General features: G+C 34.8%; 1 protein-coding gene and 1 pseudogene across 1 annotated transcript; one reads left to right on the top strand and one right to left on the bottom strand.

Moving 5' to 3' along the window:
• The first annotated feature begins 8,299 nt into the window (after window positions 1–8,299).
• LOC113286586 lies at window positions 8,300–16,007 on the top strand (annotated as a pseudogene).
• Window positions 16,008–17,684: 1,677 nt separating this feature from the next.
• Window positions 17,685–18,215, bottom strand: LOC113286585 (non-classical arabinogalactan protein 31-like). Its single transcript, XM_026535162.1, has one exon. The coding sequence runs from the start codon at window positions 18,213–18,215 to the stop codon at window positions 17,685–17,687; it is 531 nt and encodes a 176-aa protein (XP_026390947.1).
• Window positions 18,216–20,050: the final 1,835 nt, after the last annotated feature.

The raw sequence follows: 20,050 nt of genomic DNA, 5'->3' as shown, positions 1-20,050 counted from the left end.
GACTTGAAGTAATTTTTCAACTTTTCTTTCTCTTCTACGTACAATTCTAATAAACATCTGTAAACAGTCATTCTACTTGGTACAAAAAATCTAGGATCTAAGACATGCATCAATCTCCTAAACCCTTCACCCTCAACTACTCTAAAGGACATCTTATGAATTATAATAAAATCAACAACAACCTTTTTATATTTTTCTTGACTGAAAATAGTAGATATTAACCGACCTTCATCCTTACCCAGTGTTTCAGGTTTTAATGTCAGAGTTTGTTGTCCCTTTGTCTTTGTCTTGTTAGGATTATGCTTGCATCTGGTAAAGTGCTTCCACATTACACTTGTACCATTCCTTCCAGTATGAGCCTTTATTATGTTCTTGTAGTAGCTACATTCATCTTCTTGAAAGTTCTTTATAGTGAAGTGATTTCAAATGTCAGAAGTTACCTTACAGTGTTACCACCCATTTGAGTAGAAGTAGCTTCTACCTCTACTATTGATGCTCCATCTTTTGGTTGGATATAGGATCCAACAGCTATATCTGTAGCAGGTGTAGGTGTAGCCGCTGAAGATGGTGTAGGAGTAGTTGTTCCATAAGCTTGACTTGATGCATCCATGCTTGATCACTGAGAAATCACAAATAAACATAAACATAAATACTGAAGTACATAATATATTTGAGTGCATTCATACATTCATACTTACAAAGTGAAAAATAAATTAAGAACTGAAAATAAAAGAACGTAGTTGAAGACTAAGAAATTAAGTGCATTCATACATTCATACTTATAAAGTGAATAGGAAAATAAGAACTGAAAATAAAAGCGAATTCATATAATCATAAATCATACATATAAAATGCTTCCACAGTTCATAAACATTAAAGACATCAAAGTTCAAACTGGTTTACTTAATACGAAATAGTAAAGTTGCAATACATATTACACTGCAGTACACATTAATCATTACACATAAACCACTAAGCATAAGTTTTAAGCATTAATTATGTGAGCCATGTTATGATTAGGATTGTGGGTGTCTCTTTAAGTGCTTCCACAATGAAGCTGTTCCATTTTTGCAGTTGTGAGCCCTAAATGTCCTTCCATAATAATTGCAAGTGGCTTATGCAACATTTTTCCTAGTGAAATGGCGCCATATTATGTTCCGAACCCTAGCTGGAATTGATGCATCCATGATTGATCACTGACAAAAAATATATACAAAAGTCCATATAACCTCAGTACACTTGATCAAGTCAGACAAACAAAAACTGTCTTGTGAATTTATTTGGCAAGGAAACAAAAACTTAAATGTGCGATTGAAGGGGATAGAATACAAACTTGAACAGTGCAGACATAATCAGAAAGTATTTAATCAACTAGATAAAGGAATTGATTAGATACCTATGTTTGCTTAACACAGGATACCCAAATTTTAAGAAAAGGATACCTATTTTGCTTAGCAAAGGATACACAAATTTTAAGCAAAACAAAACCTATTCACTTTAACTTATCGGTACTTATTGATTATTCATTTCAATAAAATCCATTTTATTTAAACAAACATGGAGGTGATATTGTATGATGATTAAGCCACTAGGGTTAAATGAAGCTTAAATTGATTCATTGAAAAGAACCAATCAAGAAATCACAACACCATTATAATTGATTCGTAACTTATAAGCAAAATCAAGCAAATATTTCACGGGATTAAAACCAATGATTTTGATGAACTTACCGTTGGTTAAAAATTTCTGAGTTGGATTGTTCCTCGAATCTTTTCCCTTCGTCTTCTCCTTGGCGAGATAATTTACCCTGTGAAATCCTAAATTAATTTAACCCAGCTGCAACCAATTGGTCATCAAAAATCAAAATAAAGTTGAAATTAACAAAAATCAAGTAACCCAGTAGTACAAATCAAACGATTTAAACACAATAACAAATAGAAATTGATTAAAATTGAAGAAGAAAAAAAGGAAAAAAACTTATAATAGACAATCACTGATTTTTTTTCTTCTTCTTCTTATGGATGGAGAGTGAAATACAGTGTAACTGGTGGTGTTCGTGGAGTTGAAGTATGGAGAAGAAAAGAAAACTTCCCCGTAACTCAAATGGAGTTCTTCTCTTTCCCAGAGAGAGAAGACGGAAAAAAAGAGAGCAAAAAATGAGAAACCTAGTCAAGTTTTTCTATATATACCACCCCCAGATGTAACGGCCATCAGTCTACTACCACTAAATCCAATGGTTATATCTTCGGTATATACGGTCTGCGACGGTAAGAGACTAGGGCAGGACCGTGTACCTGTACCTGCTTAGCCCCTGTTCCTATTTTCTGGACCGGTACCTGTACTTTGTACCTCAGTTCGATACAAAACCAAGTACGGTTCCACCGATTCAGGGACGGTCCGGCTCGGTTCATGTGCACCCTAAATTTTTATCTTTTTGATATCAATAGTTTAGTCTTACAAAATGTCGGTGCAATTGCAATTCTTTAATATTTATGTTGATTCAATTGCTTCCGGTTAAGATAAACAATTATGAAAGTTGATTTATTTGGTTTGTATGGATTTATTAAGGCTCGACAAAAGTGTTTTCGGGATCATTTGATTAGTCCAAGTGATTTCCGAACAAGAGAAACTAATATTTTTGGATCCTAGTTAGACTTATCAAATGGGAAGGATTCGGTTATTCAAGTCTAGCCGGATGCCTTAACGAGAATTACTAGTTAACTAACCTAGTATTTGTCTTGTTAAAAGTTAAAGGTTTAAGTGTTTTCTTTGTGAAAAACTAGAGCCTGATGAGAAAAATAAAGTTAAAAAATTTATTTTGGTCTTATCGAACAAGCGATTGTATTTGTACAATCGGTTTAGCAAAGAACTAAGTGATTAGTCGATTTTTGGTTTGTAGACTATCAAAATTACTTAGTGCAATTGTTTTCTAGATGATATATTAAAATCAAAATTACTTTTAGTTTCGGTTTTAGTATTGGTTATCTAAAGATGGTGTGTAAAACCCTCGTGCTCAACTCTTATAGGTTTACAACTTCTCTTTGTAAGATTTGTAAGATCCTTTCGGTTTGTCCTTTATTTTTTCGTTTCTTTGTCATTTTTGTGAAAAAAGAGGGACAAATATATGGAGTAAACAAGTGGTATTGGCTTGTTATAAGTTGGTATCACTAAGGGAAAGGACATTTGTGCTAAAACGTCTATTCTAACGAATAGGGTGAAAGCATAGACTAAGGGGGAGTCATATACCATGTGATATGTAGTTATGAGGTACTACATTCGAATAACAAAGATGTGCGGATTAAAAATATACATAGATCACCTTTAGGGGGAGTAATTAGCTTTGTTCTTATGGTGTCAACAACGGCATTTGAAGATTGAGTTTAATGCAGGTTATGTGCTTTTGAACTTGGAATCAAGCGTATGTGTATAATGAATTCTTGTAATTTGTTTATCCATATGATGTAAGAGTTTTGTCACTAAAATTGACGAAGGGGGACATTGTTAGATAATTTCTCGGTTGAACCCACTAAGCGTTGGTATGTCAAGTTTGGTTGTCATATTTTAGTGAATCAAAACTCATTTAAAGAGTCGCTTGATTATATGCTAGAGTCAATTTTGTATAGGTTAGATAGAAAATATTAGGATTTGAGACTTACAAGTATTACATGAAGACTTGAAGATGTTGAAGAAGTATGGAGCTACAATGACAACAATCATCCTTCTTCTTGAGGTTAGTAAAATTTGACTTGAACTGTTTCATTCCCTAACGTATCTTTCAATTCATGCATAATGAAAATGAAACTGCGAAGCTATGTATGAAACTCTAGATAGACATGCTATTAAGGAATACAATACGAGGTTATTGCTTAACCATTAAACTTTGTATATAAGACATCGACATAATCGTTTAAAGATATTGTGATTATATATGGGTGTGAGTGAAGATTTCATCCTAGAAAACAATGTTTTTACATCCGTTTAAAGGAAGTAAGTTCACAAACTCCTTTGTGGATCGAAAGGGAAATCGCTAGGCTTATTGGTAATGCTATTCTTTGCAAATCTATTTTGAACTTCCAATATGCGTGAAGTGTATAACCTATCATAAACTTGCTTATATGCTTGGTAAAACTATTCACGGATGCATGACTTAAGTTATTGGTATAATGTTTATTAGTAAAACCGATATTAAGTAATCACTCAAGATGGTATGACCGATGCCTTGTAAATAGCAACTTTTATTAGTAAAAGGGGAACCAATCCTAGTAAGAGGTGCAGGTAAATTTTCAAGAGGGGAATATATCCTTGTAAGAGGTGCCATAAGTTATTAGTGTGATGGTAACCAATCCTATGAACATGTGAAACAAGTTATTAGAAGTGAGGGGAACCGATCCTATACACATGTGCACCAAATTATAGGTAGTTAGCATAAGTATGTGGGAAACCGATCCTAGTAAATAGTCAACCGAGTTTTGGTAACTAGTGTGACTATGCACAGTACTCACATGGAGGTAGAACCGAATCTTGTTTTGGTAGAACCATGATACCCATGTTTGGTGATTTGATAGGATAATCAATTACATGGTTCTTGGTAGTCGGATGCAAATCGTTTCCAAGATTTTAGGTATGAAAAACTACTTAAGGATGTCATCATTCTTTGAACACGAGTTGTAACTATTATCATTAATTTTTCAAAGATATTCCTTGATAGCTAAGGAGACTCCCAAGCTAGGATCGAAATTAATTGAGAATATTTTTAGTTAAAGGTTTCTTGGTTTTTATATGGTATTTAATTTCATCAATTAAATACATATCTTTAGAAAATAACAATTAGTAATGTGTAGTTACTGATTATAGGTTTTTCAATTGGAATTTCGGTCAATATTTGGATAAAGCATTTCCAGGAATTATGAAAACCGATTTTGTGTTTATTGCATATCTTTGAGAATATTCGATTTTGGAAATTCCTTGGTGTCCGAACTTCCTTGTTTATAAATACTGAAGTTTGAAATTCTAGCAAATTAATCCTCAGAGTCAACAAAACTACCTCAGTTGTGTTGTTACTGGTGGAGCCGCCTATCGGAGAGGATAATACCCTATATAAGAGAAATCTATTACTACCGCTCGGTTTAAATACTTCTTTGGTATTGAGAATCTCTATTAGTACTGTTGGTGGGAAACTAGATAATTGCGGTTTATTATTAGTTTTCGATTGATTTGATTGACTTACGATGATTGAACTTTGATTGCACTTAGTTTGTTTATGCTTGAAAATCATCTCTTCTGATATAAGATTCACTCAAACTAGATAGAATTTTCGACGGTGATCTTTAGACTGTTTATAGATCTAAAGACGTCTTGTGATAATCCAACTTGAACAGACTCCGTTCTGTGTGTGATTGATCACAAGAGATTGAAGTTGATTGTGTGCAGGTGTTTATTGAAGATCAAAGAATATTTGAAGACAAGAGGACTTTTTGGGTTCATAATCTTTGGTGTGCACAATACTTGTTTCGGATGGAAAGGGATCTGATTATAATTCGATTTATCTTTGTGATAATCGAGATTGATTAGTTGTGCAGATCGGCACCAATACACTTTTTTGTGATTAAAAGTATTGATTGCTTAAGGCTTACAATCACCTTGGTGATTAGTAAAAAAGAGATCTAAGAACCCGACAAAGGTGTTTATTAGTTAAACGAGAGAGCCTTTGTCAAACTCATATCACTTGGTTGAAAAGAGTTGTTACCGAATAGATTTGTTGTTCCTTTACTGTTTGGAATACGAACCAAAGGAATAGTTCCAAGTGCGTGACTTATCATAAGTTGGAGGCGCAGGGGTACTGAGGAAACTAGGTGAAATATAAGTTTAGTTGCCTGGTCTCAACTATACGAAGTTGGTTTAGATTTTATATAACAGCTTAATTCTGAGAGCATTTAATCTGGACTAGTCCCGGGGTTTTCTGCATTTGCAGTTTCCTCGTTAACAAAATCTTGTTGTGTCTGTTACTTTTATTTCCGTAATTATAATTTTTTATTATAATTAGAAGTAATATAGACAAACGTTATTTCTCATTTACTTGATAGATAATCCTATAGTGTTTGGTTAAGTCTGAACCTATTATCAAGTAAACATACTTCGTTGTTGTATTGTCTCTATCTCGTATCCACATACGATCGCACGAAGTATACAACCGATTAGTTGTATTATCTCGACATAGTCCATAGACAATCGTTTTCGGAGAAGGGACTTATAGGTGGAAAAGTTTTAGATTGAGGTATATTTGGGTACCGTGTCCAATTGATGTTGTTTCAACCTACAAACGGCAGCGTGTCCGATAAGAGAATCTGGATCATCATAATTATGACAACAATTCATCACTTTGAAGAGCTTGTATATCTTACCATTGAGTCTAACAGGTCTATTAACTGTAATCCTAAAAAGGTATCCAAACTTTTTTTGATTTAGTAATGTATTCCCTTATCGTCTTCTTCACGTGTGATCTGTCCATTGCCCAGTGACTTTCTTACATTCTACCTCTCTCACAAACAATATCTACACGATCACGACTTGAATGACGGCCTAAAACTAATGCGCATTAGATCTCGATGCACGTGGCTACAAACCATTTATTTGCATCGTTCCTTTCTTTACATTCCAAATCGGTGAAATAGTGGCAAGAGGTATCAGGACCCAGCAGACATACGGCTTCAGGAAAACCTTCGTCGAACGCCGCAAGAAACTACAACATATATCAACAAGTTGAGAATTTAGAATCGGTTTATGTGTCACAGTCGAGACACCCGATGGTCAGGAATCAGATTATATGTGCAATTATAAAGTCTAATTAAGGACTTGACGATTTTGCGGAAAAATTTTTAGAGTTCACAATCGGTTCACGTTGCATAACATGTAATCCAATTTTGAACCTCATTTTTCCTAGAACATTTCTTTTTCATAATCGGATTACATATACACGTAAATAATCTGATTGTGAACTTCGTGTATTTTACGTGAACATCCAACTGAAGGAATCAACGTATGTACATCACCAACAAAAATCAGATTATGGTCACATAACTATCATCTATTACAATCGGATTATATGGTGATGAACAAAAACAAATTATTGTTCCAAATTTGGGATTTTACCCAGAATCGGTTTATGTGGTGCCATCGGAAAAACCAATTTTGGGAATTTGTTTTTGATTTTTTCCCTTTTTGGGTGATCGTGACATGCAAATACATGTTTGTAGATCGTTACAACTCATACCTGTCCATTTCAAGCATCATCACCTTTTTTATCCCGGCGATATTGTTCTTATGCTTGAATAATATCCTCAAACATTCTTTGGTTGACATGCTCGTCTTTATTCAACAAATAATCCAAATCGGTAGGATCGAAATCAAGATTATCTGATGTACCCACTTCTTCATCACTACTAGAGTCTTCATCGTCACTATAAAGTCCCTAGTCTTTTCTTTTTTCTCTCTACTTCTTCTTTCTCTCGAACCTTAGAAGAGGAAATGAGTTTCTACTCTAATTCTAATACTATAACCAAATTCAAATACTAATTAATTTAACTAACATATTAACTTAATTAATCATTACTAATGAACAAGATTACTTCTTACTGATCTTTTTTGTTTTTTTAGTTATAGGACCCCAAATAATCCCACTAGGCCCTAAACTGGCCAGGATAACAATGCCCCGTCCAGAAAATCCATAAATCTATTGCTCTTCTCGGCTAAATGCTTGCAATAAATAGCAGATGGTCGTCCATGAAATTCAAGAACGGGTATAGACACCTAGATTGTTCCATCTTTTAGATAATTATTAATTGAAACGGAAAGTTTGTTGGAATTTTTGTGTGAATGTCACTGTGGTATACTAGTGAAATCAGAGCCATTATACGAATGGCCTGAGTTTGGAACTCCGGACTAATGTTAATTTCTCTATCGAGCTAATGCCTTTTTCTATCAAAAGAATTTTCGTTATTTTCTGTTGTTCTTTCCTTATAGCAGCTGTCTGTTATAACAAACTCTGTTAGCTGCTTTGTCTCATTCCATAAGAAGAGATAACAGAAAGCAAAAGAAGAAATTGGTTGGTTTAATTTTCTACACTAAATATGGCTTTGATTACTCAAAAAGTACACATGATCTGCATTAAATCTCTTATGTATATAGTCCCACCATTGTTCTTCATATTTTATCCACCAAAATAGCGCGTGTACTAAGCTGTTCCAGTAATATTTAACCTTTCTGCTACATTTACATAGTTGTTTTTCTTCTTTATTGTCAAATGGAGATTGTTGGGGCACCTAAAGCATGGCTTATGTTTCTGTGTGCTTGTCTGCATTTTGTTGGGTACACAATCGACGCTTTGTCTTACGATCACTCGGCAACCATTGATGTATGGCGCTAGACCACTCCTCGTGAATATGTGTATATATATATATTTATTTATTTATTTATTTTTGAAGCATAATATGTACATGTCATATCTGTATATAGACTTGGCGGAATATAAAATCTCCATCTTAATTTATTGCTATATTTTTGTGAAGTGTTTAAATGAACCTTTGAAACCTCAATACAATGGAGGGATAATTGTAAATCCAGAGTTCTCATATGGTCTCAAAGGATGGTCTTCTTTTGGTGGTAACGGCGGAAAGATAATGCATAAGAAGTCAAAGGATGGAAACAGCTTCATCGTCGCTCACAGTAGAAATCGACCTTATGATACTTTCTCACAGAAGATCTACCTACATAAGGAATACCTCTATGCTTTCTCCGGTACGTGAAAATGTTCCTATAAGATTAGTCGATCTTTAGTTTTGAGGGTCAATCCTTAGCTAGCATATTAAAATTTTGGTGTTCTTTCAGCATGGATAGAAGTGAGTCAAGGAAAAGAGCCCGTAACAGCTGTTTTCAGAACAACCCATGGTCTTAAATTTGCGGGGTTTGCTGTTGCTCGATCTGGTTGTTGGTCCATGAACAAAGGTGGCCTCACTGTCGATTCATCTGGCTATGCTGATCTTTATTTTCAGGCATGCACTGCTTGCTTAATTCTTGTCTATATTACCCTGCATAATTCCCGCCAAACATTAATGAACAACAAATATATGAGGCTGGATGGATTTTAATTAGTTTTTTCTTCACATTCATCGATTTTCGAGAGCAACAACTCCAATGTGGAAATATGGGTAGATAATGTTTCATTGCAACCATTCACTGAAGAGCAATGGAGATCTCAACAAGTCGAAGGTATTGCCAAGGTATGAAATTAATACAACAACGAGGATTTAAATAGGGGGAAATTAGGCTCAGGCCCAACCCATGGATAACCCATAATATGAGGCCCTTAATTAAAAAAAGTTTAAATCTAGGCCCCGAGTTTTTAAAAGACCTTGATACCCTTATGCATATTGTCAAGCCCATAATTAAATAAAATTTAAATCTAGGCCCAAAATTATTAAATCTAGGCCCGAAATTATTAAAATACAGTGCGAAGGTGTAAACAGAAGTTACACATGCATATGGCATGTGTAACCAGAAGTTACACATCCTTATGATATGTGTAATGCAAAGTTACACTTGTATATATATGCAAATAAATAGACATCAAAAAAAAAACACAAAAAAAAAAGTTATTACTTTAATATTCATTTACAACAATTTCTTAGCATGTGTAACTAGAAGTTACACACACATCTGTTTAGTGTAATTGAGAGTTACATATGTGTCTATCTAGTGTAACTGAGAGTTACACATGCATCTGACTTGTGTATTCAGCGTCAACTTCAGTTCCAGCGAGACCATTACCACGTTTAAGCAATTAGCTTTTATGAAGTTATCTAAAACCTGAAATATAACAACAAGCAATCAGTATTTATACGATTAAAATGAACAGTACATAAAACAATGTATATTTCAGTTTCACAAGCATCTGACTAGTGTAGCTAGCGGTTACACATGCATCTGAATTGTGTAACTGAGAGTTACACATGCATATAACATGTGTAACTAGGAGATACACATTCATCTGGCTAGTGTAGCTAGCAGTTACACATGCATATGACTAGTGTAACTAGGAGTTACACATACATATTGATATGTGTACCCAAAATCAGTATGTGTAATTAAAAGTTACACATCTAATTAACATGTGTAACTTGCAGATACACATGCATCTGAATTATGTAACTAGGAGTTACACATGCATCTGACTTAGATATGTCAACATAAAATCAGCAAATCCATCTCTAAATGAATAACACTAGCAAAAACGAGAGGTGACTATCAAGCAATTACCAGTCATAAAATAATACAGTTAACCTTGCAAGTGAATGAGAAGCTCTTAATTAAGATATCACTGCTTCAGCAGAAAGACGTTGTTAGCACTGTATTAACAGAAAGACGTTTTACAACGCTAGTCTAGATGTACCTAAGCCATTTTCATATTATCGATGACGAAGGACATTTTAAGCAACAGAAAGTAAAGCTTCAGACAGTAATTATACTGGCAGAATAATACAAACACCTGGGAACCTTGTGCTAGCACATTAATATCGCAAAAAATGATCACACAACTGATTCAGCAGGGTATAGATATGAACCCAGGAAAACAAAATGCATGTGTAATCAGTAGTTACACATGTAAACAATAGTTACACATGCATATTAGCATAAGTTACACATACAATCATCATGTGTAACTAGAAATTACACATCTAATTATTATGTGTAACTATAAGTATAACCTGCATCTAATTAGTCTAATCTGCATCCACTACTACTCCCTACTACTAGGACTTGATGTTCTTTTCTCAATTTCATAAATATAACCACTATAACATATCCCATCAAATTAGCATGTGTAACTATAAGTTACATATGCATATCCCATCAAATTAGCATGTGTAACTATAAGTTACACATCTAATTTGCATGTGTAACTAGTAGATACACATTTATTTGGCTTGTGTACCTAGAAGTTACATATTTAATTAGCATGTGTAACTACTAGTTACACATCCATAGTCTGCCAATGCTAGTTAAACATGCAAATTGTCATGCATATGGCTTGTGTGATGTGCAGTTAAACATGCATCCTAATTGTGTAATTAGGAGTTACACAAGCATATAACATGTGTAACCAGAAGTTACACATATAAATAACATGAGTTACATATATAAATAACTTGTGTATATCACAAGGTCTACTAGGAAACATCTAAATCGAATACGAGCTATAAATGTTTCCTAATTACTAAGGAAAGCATACGAGCTAAATACAATGGACTTCATTTAAGACAGGATACAGAACTAGAATGACTAACAATTTACCATTTCCATTACTTGCATATAGGCAGACACAGGGTCATTTGGATTTGGCTCAAGGACTGCATTATAGTAAGACCAAAGTAACAAATCCATCATTAGGCTGCTATTACATCTACCAATCTAAAATGAAATTCACTAACTAAACACTCTTAAAACAAGCATGTATAATCAGCTGGTACACATAAAATGCATGTGTAATTTGGAGTTACACATGATATGAAATGTGTAACTGGGAGTTACATATGCAATATTAAGAAATGAACAAAAATGAAAAGAAAATCACACAATCAACAAATCCAAAATCCAGAGTAGTTTAGGAAGATGATTTAAATACTTACAACTAATTTCTCGGCTGCTTCACAGATTTTATCGACTTTGGCTTTTAATAATCCTTTAAAGACCATTTAAACTCTAGAAAAAAAAGAGAAAATCATTTAAAATTTTGACAAAACCATGACATTCTCAAGAACTTAAGATTCAAAATCAAAAAGTGAGTTTTATCTTTTTGGTATGCATCGTCAATCTATTGCAGGTGTAAACTCCTGCTTCTTGAAGCTTCTTAATGTCTATCAGTTAGCATGTGTAACTAGTAGCTACACATCCATTTAGTTAGTGTACCTAAAAGTTACACATCTAATTAGCATGTGTAACTAGTAGCTACACATACTTTTAACTTCCAAGTTAACACACTCAGCAATTGATATGTAAAAAACAGATCAATCTTAGCTTGCCAAGTTAGAATCACGCATACGTCCATTATAAATTCCAGCATTAATCTCATCAAGCGCACACCATGGTATCTGCAGTGGATTTAAAAGTTACAACAACATACCGCCACTAACTGATCATACACTAGTAAAACAGATGAAAGATGCTAACATTGTTCCTAAACAACATGAACTATGAAATGTACCAACCAATCAATGAAATTTTCTTATTGAAAACTGACAAAAGGACATACCAGCAGTATTGCTCTAAGACCCTTATACATACAAAAATTCATATGTAATCAGCAGTTACACATGCATATGGCATGTGTAATTGTTAGTTACATATGTAAGTCATTCGAATCTGCACAAGCCACGTCTGGATCCAATCCAATAACTACATGCCTAGCTTAAAACAAATCCAAAGGAAAGTATATAACTACAAGGTGGAAGATTCATTCCATTCGGGAGCTACAAAATGGAATAACTTAACAAGATTAAACCATATCAATATTTATACTTTTAAGATCAGAAATAAAATTGACGACACATTGCTACCTGGTCACAATCTACTGGCGTAAGTGGTTGCTTCCCAAAATTTTCCTTTCACATTAAAAATGCCAATATCAATACAGTTAGACCATGAATAGATGATAATACCACAAAATAACTAAGTGAAGGAAACATAATCAATAAAAAATATAACCATACCTTATGTAATCTGACCCGAGCAAGTGATTCCTTGATAGAATTTTCCATTATTGTTAGATCCTCTATATTGTTTATCTTATTTGGATCCTTCCAACAGCCGAAACAGTGCAGCCGACCGCAAACTTAATCATATAATTATCCAAATTTTGAATTTGTATAGCAAGCTGCAACAAGTAAGCAGTGTTGGCTGACACAAATGGATAATTTTATAGTTCAAGAAGGCAGAGGGCCCTACATTCATTTAAACATCAGTTTGGGGGCTAGTGCAATGAGGTAAGTGAAATTCAAATAATTAAGTACATGACCACTAATACAAACAACAACCAAATAATTGAGATGAGAAATATTTATGGAGTGGCACCTCAGTCTATTACGCATTTCCGATAGTTGAGCTTGCAAGAGTCTCGACTGATTTGTCAGCACCTGTCAGTATTACATTTACTTATGACAACATGGAGTACATATTGAATTCCATAAAATAAAATAAAAATGAATGATATAGTTACTGTCATTCGTGAGGCATACCTCAACAGCTTGAGTACTGCAAAAATGGACCCTTCTCTCTTGTTTTCCTATTAAAAGGGTGATATCTGGTTTTTGGTCTGGTAAAGAAAAAATGGTGAATGGTGTTAAAAAAGACACTTGATGGTAAGTCTACAGAGTGTCTCTCGACAATGCTTAAAGTCATACATACCTTGTGCCAAAAAACTCTTGTATATTTACGTCATGGTCCAATTTCTTAAATGTGTTCTTCAGTGCCTGTCAAGGATGATGCTTAGAGTGTCAATCACCGAAACACGTACGGAAAGTCAAAGTTATAAGAATCATAAAATCAGGAGGAAATATTAATACATCATGAGGAATTAGTTTACCTCAAGGCTCTCAAGCTTCTTGTTCCAACAAAATGTAAATGATTGAAGCTGTTATTGTCGCTTGAGTTCATTTTATTAATTTAAGATTAAACAAATCCAATCCAATAACTCATGGCAAAACAATTGCAGGAATAACACTTGCATAGAGACTCAACAAGAATCAGATGAGCTTGAAATAGTGAAGAAGAGCTCATTCATGCCTTTTCTCAAACATACGATGTGTACTGTCTTTGTTAATGGATAAACAACTTTTCCAGTAATTTTTGAGCCTCTCTGTATCACCTTCCCTGCAGCAATTCCACATCCAACACAAAACACAATCACAAAATCATTCAAACACAACAAAACACGGTATAAAGTTCTAGTTTAAGCAACACCTGTATTAGTTTAAACCTACTAAGAATCATTTCAAAGATTCGTAACACCAAAAAATTGAAATCAAGCCTAAAATTAGATCGGAATTAAGAGAAAACTTAATATTACACATGTAGTCAATCAATTGAACCACAAATCCTTTACGAATATCGCCATTGAACACTTTCTCATTCAACTGAGTTGCTAAAACAGCATATTGGGACGAAACTGAGTCAGAAACAAGTAATTGAAGCCGATCTTGTGATTTACCAGTAGATTTTCTATCTAAATACTCGAACTAGAGGTTTTAAGTTTGAATCGCCTCTAAGAATAGCAGAAATCGCATTATGAATTAATTTCACAGACATTTCACTGAATTTTTATAGGTTTTGGATTACGAAATGGATGAATCTAAGCTTAAAATGATGATAAATCGATGAATAATTTCGAAATATGAGATTACGGAGATGAAATCGATGAAAAAAATGAAGATCGGTGAAATTTGGAGACGACGAAGAAGTTTTCTAGGGTTTTTCCGCCGGAGCTGAAAGAGAAAATGAAAGGAGAAGAGAGAGAGAAAAAGAACAGATAAATGAAAATATCTACTGAGATTCCTCTTGTATATATAGTAAAGGGTAGTGTTGTCATTATTGAAATTCATAATAATTAATTATGGGCTAGATTTGAAAAAAATTTAATTTTTTGGGCCTAGCAGTATCATTTTCCTAAAGTATGGAGTTGATAGTGAAGGATCCATTTTGTGGGGCTTCTATATATTGAACCCATATAATAGGGGGTTCTAGTATTTTTCACTTTAAATATATACTGTAATTTGTACTTTTTACTTCTTTTGTTCGTCTTTACCATAAAATGAGATAATAATGTAACCGTATTCAGGCACGCAAGAGGGATGTAAAAGTTCAGGTAATCGATTCAAAAGGTCAAATTTTACACGGCGCAAATATCCACTTCAGGCCTAGACAAAACAAAGCAAGCTTCCCATTTGGGTGTGTCATAAATAAGGATATCCTAAGCAACCAAGCATACCAGAGCTGGTTCACGTCTAGGTTCTCTGTGACCGCATTCGAGAATGAGTTGAAGTGGTATTCCACTGAAAAGGTGCGAGGAGTGGAAAACTACACTGACCCTGATGCAATGTTAGCATTTGCAAAAAAAAATGGTATACCTGTTCGAGGTCATTGTATCTTCTGGGGTGACCCAATTTACCAACCCAAATGGGTATCTTCACTTTCACCTGCAGAACTAAAAGGTGCAGCGTATAAGAGGCTCCAATCTGTTGTGTCGAGATACTCAGGCCAATTTGTAGCTTGGGATGTTAATAACGAAAACTTGCACCACCAGTTTTTTGAAAATATGCTCGGGTCAAATGCTTCAGATGTTTTCTTCAAAATGGCACATCAGTTTGATCTAACAACAAGAACGTTCATGAATGAATTCAATACACTGGAGTGGAGTGGCGATACCGTAGCGTCACCAGCACAGTATGCTGCAAAGCTTCAACAAATTAGGTCCTTCTATGATCGTCCGACAGGGATAGGACTAGAGAGTCGTTTTATCACTCTTAATATTCCTTACGTGAGAGCTACCCTTGATAGTTTTGCTTCGACAGGAGTTCCCATATGGCTTACACTTGGAGCAGATCTTGAGGGAAGCCCATGCTCACCCTGCAGTTCAAGGGATTGTCCTGTGGGCAGCAAGGAGTGCAGCCGGATGTTTTCGGATGTGTTTGACGGATGAAAAATACAACAACCTTCCAACTGGAGATGTTGTGGACATGCTGATCAATGAATGGAAACCTTATATCTCCGAGGGAAAAACAGATCGTAATGGTGAGTTCAAGACTCAGCTCTTCCATGGGGAATATGATGTGAAGATTTATCATCCATCCATGAATTCCACATTAACTCGAAGGTTTGAAGTGACAACACCAGAAACTTCAGCTCAGAACTTGAAGAATACAGTGTCACCAATGATACTTCATGTGCGAGTTGATGTATAACAAATCCTTGTAAGTTGTATCATTAAAATCGATTGTGTGCTAGTGTCTAACTCTCAAACGGCGCGCTATTAGATGTCATCCCTATTTTTATGAATATCATACTGAAAAAGCGGGGGTCTAACAACACCATCCAATATTTCGCTTAGCAATCTGTATGGACTAACTCCAATACACTTTGCTAGAGAATCAACTAGACAGTCAGACTCAATCTGGATTAAAGTATATCGAGGAGTTAATATCTCTCTCTTGATTTGATCTTTATTCAAGCTAATAAAAATTAGCGAGTCTTTATCAAATACAAGGAATAACTTGGATGGTACCAAAGACCAATATCGAAGGGTCAATCAATATCAATCACAACCAATGGTTGGATTTCCAATTGATTGATTCAAACGCACAACCTATATTATTTCAATTATATAAACAAATATAATGTGGAAATATGAATAACACACACACCAGAAATTTTGTTAACGAGGAAAACGCAAATGCAGAAAAACCCCGGGACCTAGTCCAGATTGAACACACACTATATTAAGCCGCTACAGACACTAGCCTACTCCAAGCTAACTTCGGACTGGACTATAGTTGAACCCCAATCAATCTCCCACTGATCCAAGGTACAATTATGCTCCTATGCCTCTGATCCCATCAGGATACGGCGCATTTGTTTGTCTTAGCTGATCTCACCGACAACTAAGAGTTGCTACGACCCAAAATCACAGGCTTTGACAATAAACAAATCTGTCTCACACGGACAAGTCTATCAAAGGATCACTCTGTCTCCCACAGATAAACCCTAAAAGTTTTATTCCGTCTTTTGATAATAATCAAGGTGAACAGGAACCAATTGATAATCCGGTCTTATATTCCCGAAGAACATTATATATTAATCAATCACCTCACAACAATCTTAATCGTATGGTAGCGAAACAAGATGTTGTGGAATCACAAACGATGAGACGAAGAATGCCTGTACCAGATATTTTTTCAAATCCAGGAATTACAGAAGCCATGGATTTCTAACCTTGGCCTTGTACAGTACAAACTCAAATTGAGAATTTAAAAAATATTGTTTGGGTGCTTCGATTATCATTGTTTTTTGTGAATCTGATAGGTATCGGGTGTAGTTTGTTTGAATTATGTTATTTAGGATGTTTTAGAGTGTGATTATGACGCAAATTTGGGAATAGGTTAAGGTTAGTTGTGTCGGTGGGTGGGTCTGATGAGCGTCACGGGTATAAATTAGCAAGTCATTTTCGTACACTCTGTGCTGGTTGGATAATTGCTTTTTGGTTGTCTTCCTTGGGAATTGATAGTGAATCAAGGAATTCATGATTGACTGCTCGACCAATTAGATGTATTAGAAAAACCTGGTGGAATTGATCTGATGTTTTGGTTCACTCAGGTTTTATCATATCAGGTGATATCAAAATAGGAAATTTTCATTATTCAAATATATCATCTTCCATTCCGGACAAGGTTTGGTTTAGATGATGACCAAAAGGAAACATGCATGTTACATTACACAATATAAGAGATGGACTTGATAACACCTTCAGCTTTTTTCGTGTCTCAATCCTCACTACGAAAACGAAATCATCAACGAACTACACCAAATAGATGACAAGTCGCTCCGCCATTATTGACTCAATCTAAGAACACAAGCAATTCTACTTAGGCATGCGTGGGAGGAAGGCGTGGTGATGGTGGATTAAAAAAACCTGGTGGAAATTTTGGTTTTATTTTTCCTCCTGTTCCTCCTATTCCTCCTAATCCTGATATTGTAATTTTGGCAGTTGTGTATTCTGTGGACGGCGTATGGTCTTGCTTATAAGGTGGTGGTGATCTTAAATGCCTGCCAAGTGCGCCAATTCCTTTGGCAATTTTTCCAAGAACACCTGGTGATACATTTGGGAATTTGGCAGAGGTAAGGTCTGGCTTATATGGTGGAGGAGACTTTGGCTTCGATGGCTTTTTTAGTGGTTTATAAGCCACATAATGGGGTGGCTTCTTTGGTACTGGTGGTGGAGATTTCTTAGGTGGTGTTGAAGGCACATAGATTGGCATCTTTGGTGGTGGTCTCCTCCCTGCATCAGCTGGAGATGGAAAACTCAAAGAGATTAATAGTACTAGAAGAAGAGCACTAGTAGTAAACAGAAAAGCCATCGAGGCTCTCTTCCCTACTTTCTTACCCATAACACTCATTTCTAAGTTTTGTTGTGATTTTAAACATACTTCTCTACTTGTTTATATAGAGAGTAGAATTTTACCTTTTTACAGTTTCCATTCGGAAGAAGAAAATTTATATATTTCAGTAAATTAGTTTCTAAGTCTCGTCATCTTAGACAGAAGGACTTCATCTTTTAGTGTTGACTTGGTTAAGTCAGTCTTTGAATAGTTAGTTGTTATCAATTATTATTCGCAACTTGTGACACTAATACACACTTGATGGACTCATACGGTCCATTCATATATGTACGTTGGATAACGTGTGACGTCACTATGATGATCCAAAGATGATGACGTCCAGATATTATTCTACTCAATTATTCTATGTACTATCCGACCCAATTATGTGTCGACCTAGCGGGAGATTATTGGGCTTTTTACAAGCAATTAAGGCCTTGTTACTGTTCTTTTTTTTCTTATAAGGTTATCAGACTAATATTCTGTTATTTTTTTTGGTTTTACCTATTTGCAATCTCCATTTTTCCTAATTTTGAAAAATTATATAAAATCTGATTTGTGAGGTTGGGATGGATTTAAGAAAAGTAAGGACATGAAATAGATGAAATCACGAAGAATACAAAAGTGAGGATGAAAATCTCTCTCTTTAGTAATATTTATACTGGCGAACGATCTGCTAAAACGATATCAGGTTAAAAGTGGAAAGAAAATGAGGATGTGTCGATCGTAGATAGCTTGATTCACCCTGGAAATAGTTGCGAGATAAATCCAGGGACGTAGTGACTAGAGCTAATTCATGGTCCGTTTCGGTTTCCATCCAAACCGAAACCCTTATTCTCGGTTTATAAAATTCCTACTATCACCCAGCCATTAACCACCGATTCAGTTTTCTAAATTATTTTATTCGGTTAAGGTTTAACCCAGTGTGTTTCGGTTGAACCCTGAACCTTGGAACTGACCGTTCAAATCTTAAAAAAACAAATACACAATTCGAATATTTTTAATCCACATGCTGACATTCATATTCCATACACGCAATGTTCATTAACATTTTGAACCACAATTCAAACATAAACATTACATCTTCATTGAGTTTCATTAAAAACTTAAATAAAAAAAAAATAACTAAGCCACTAAGCCAATGACACCTAAGCATCCATATTGTCTCAATTACAGTTGAGCAACATCAATAATTTCCAGACTTGCTTTCCATTTTGCACTGTAGTTCACAAATCAAACCATTATCTTGCTGAGCATTAGCGCGCATAGATGGAAATATAGTTTTCAATAGGGGGAACTTATCTCCAGCCCTTTTTTCTTATTTTTTTATATGAGTATCCCATCATTAAGATTCATAATATCTGAAACCCATATTTATATTAGTTTACTAAATTAACCTTTCAAAATTTAGCATCTACTATTTTAGGAAAATTAGTTTTTTATATGGGCGGTGAAAAGGTTCAAAGGAGCAAAGATTTAGGAGAATTCCACAAATCATGCTATTGTTGTATTGTTTATCACGCCGTCTTCCTCTCTCACTTTTTTTCTTTATCCTAAACAGCCAAATGAGAAGCTATTAAAACCGTTCGACATACTCATAGCATCCACCAACAGATGTGGTAAGTTCTTTGATTTTCACAATTTAAATTGAGATTTTTTCTAAACATCACGGTAGATGAAGTGTTTTTGCAACCCAATCAGTAGATGAAGTGTTTTTTTGAATTACGCATATCATCTTAATGATCATCTTTATTTTCTTCTGATAATCTTGATCATGTTATTTTTAGCCAAAATCACCTCATGCATGTTGTTTTCACTGTGTGTTTCACTATTTGAATGTTTGGGTTTGATTA

The sequence above is a fragment of the Papaver somniferum genome, chromosome 6 (genome assembly GCF_003573695.1).
Source record: "Papaver somniferum cultivar HN1 chromosome 6, ASM357369v1, whole genome shotgun sequence".
Lineage (NCBI taxonomy): Eukaryota > Viridiplantae > Streptophyta > Magnoliopsida > Ranunculales > Papaveraceae > Papaver > Papaver somniferum.
Note: the sequence above shows the minus strand (reverse complement) of the source record. Positions and strands in the feature narration are given on the sequence as shown.

Coding starts and splice junctions, on each gene's coding strand:
- LOC113286585 (XM_026535162.1), bottom strand. CDS start 18,215: ATGAGTGTTATGGGTAAGAAAGTAGGGAAGAGAGCCTCGATGGCTTTT.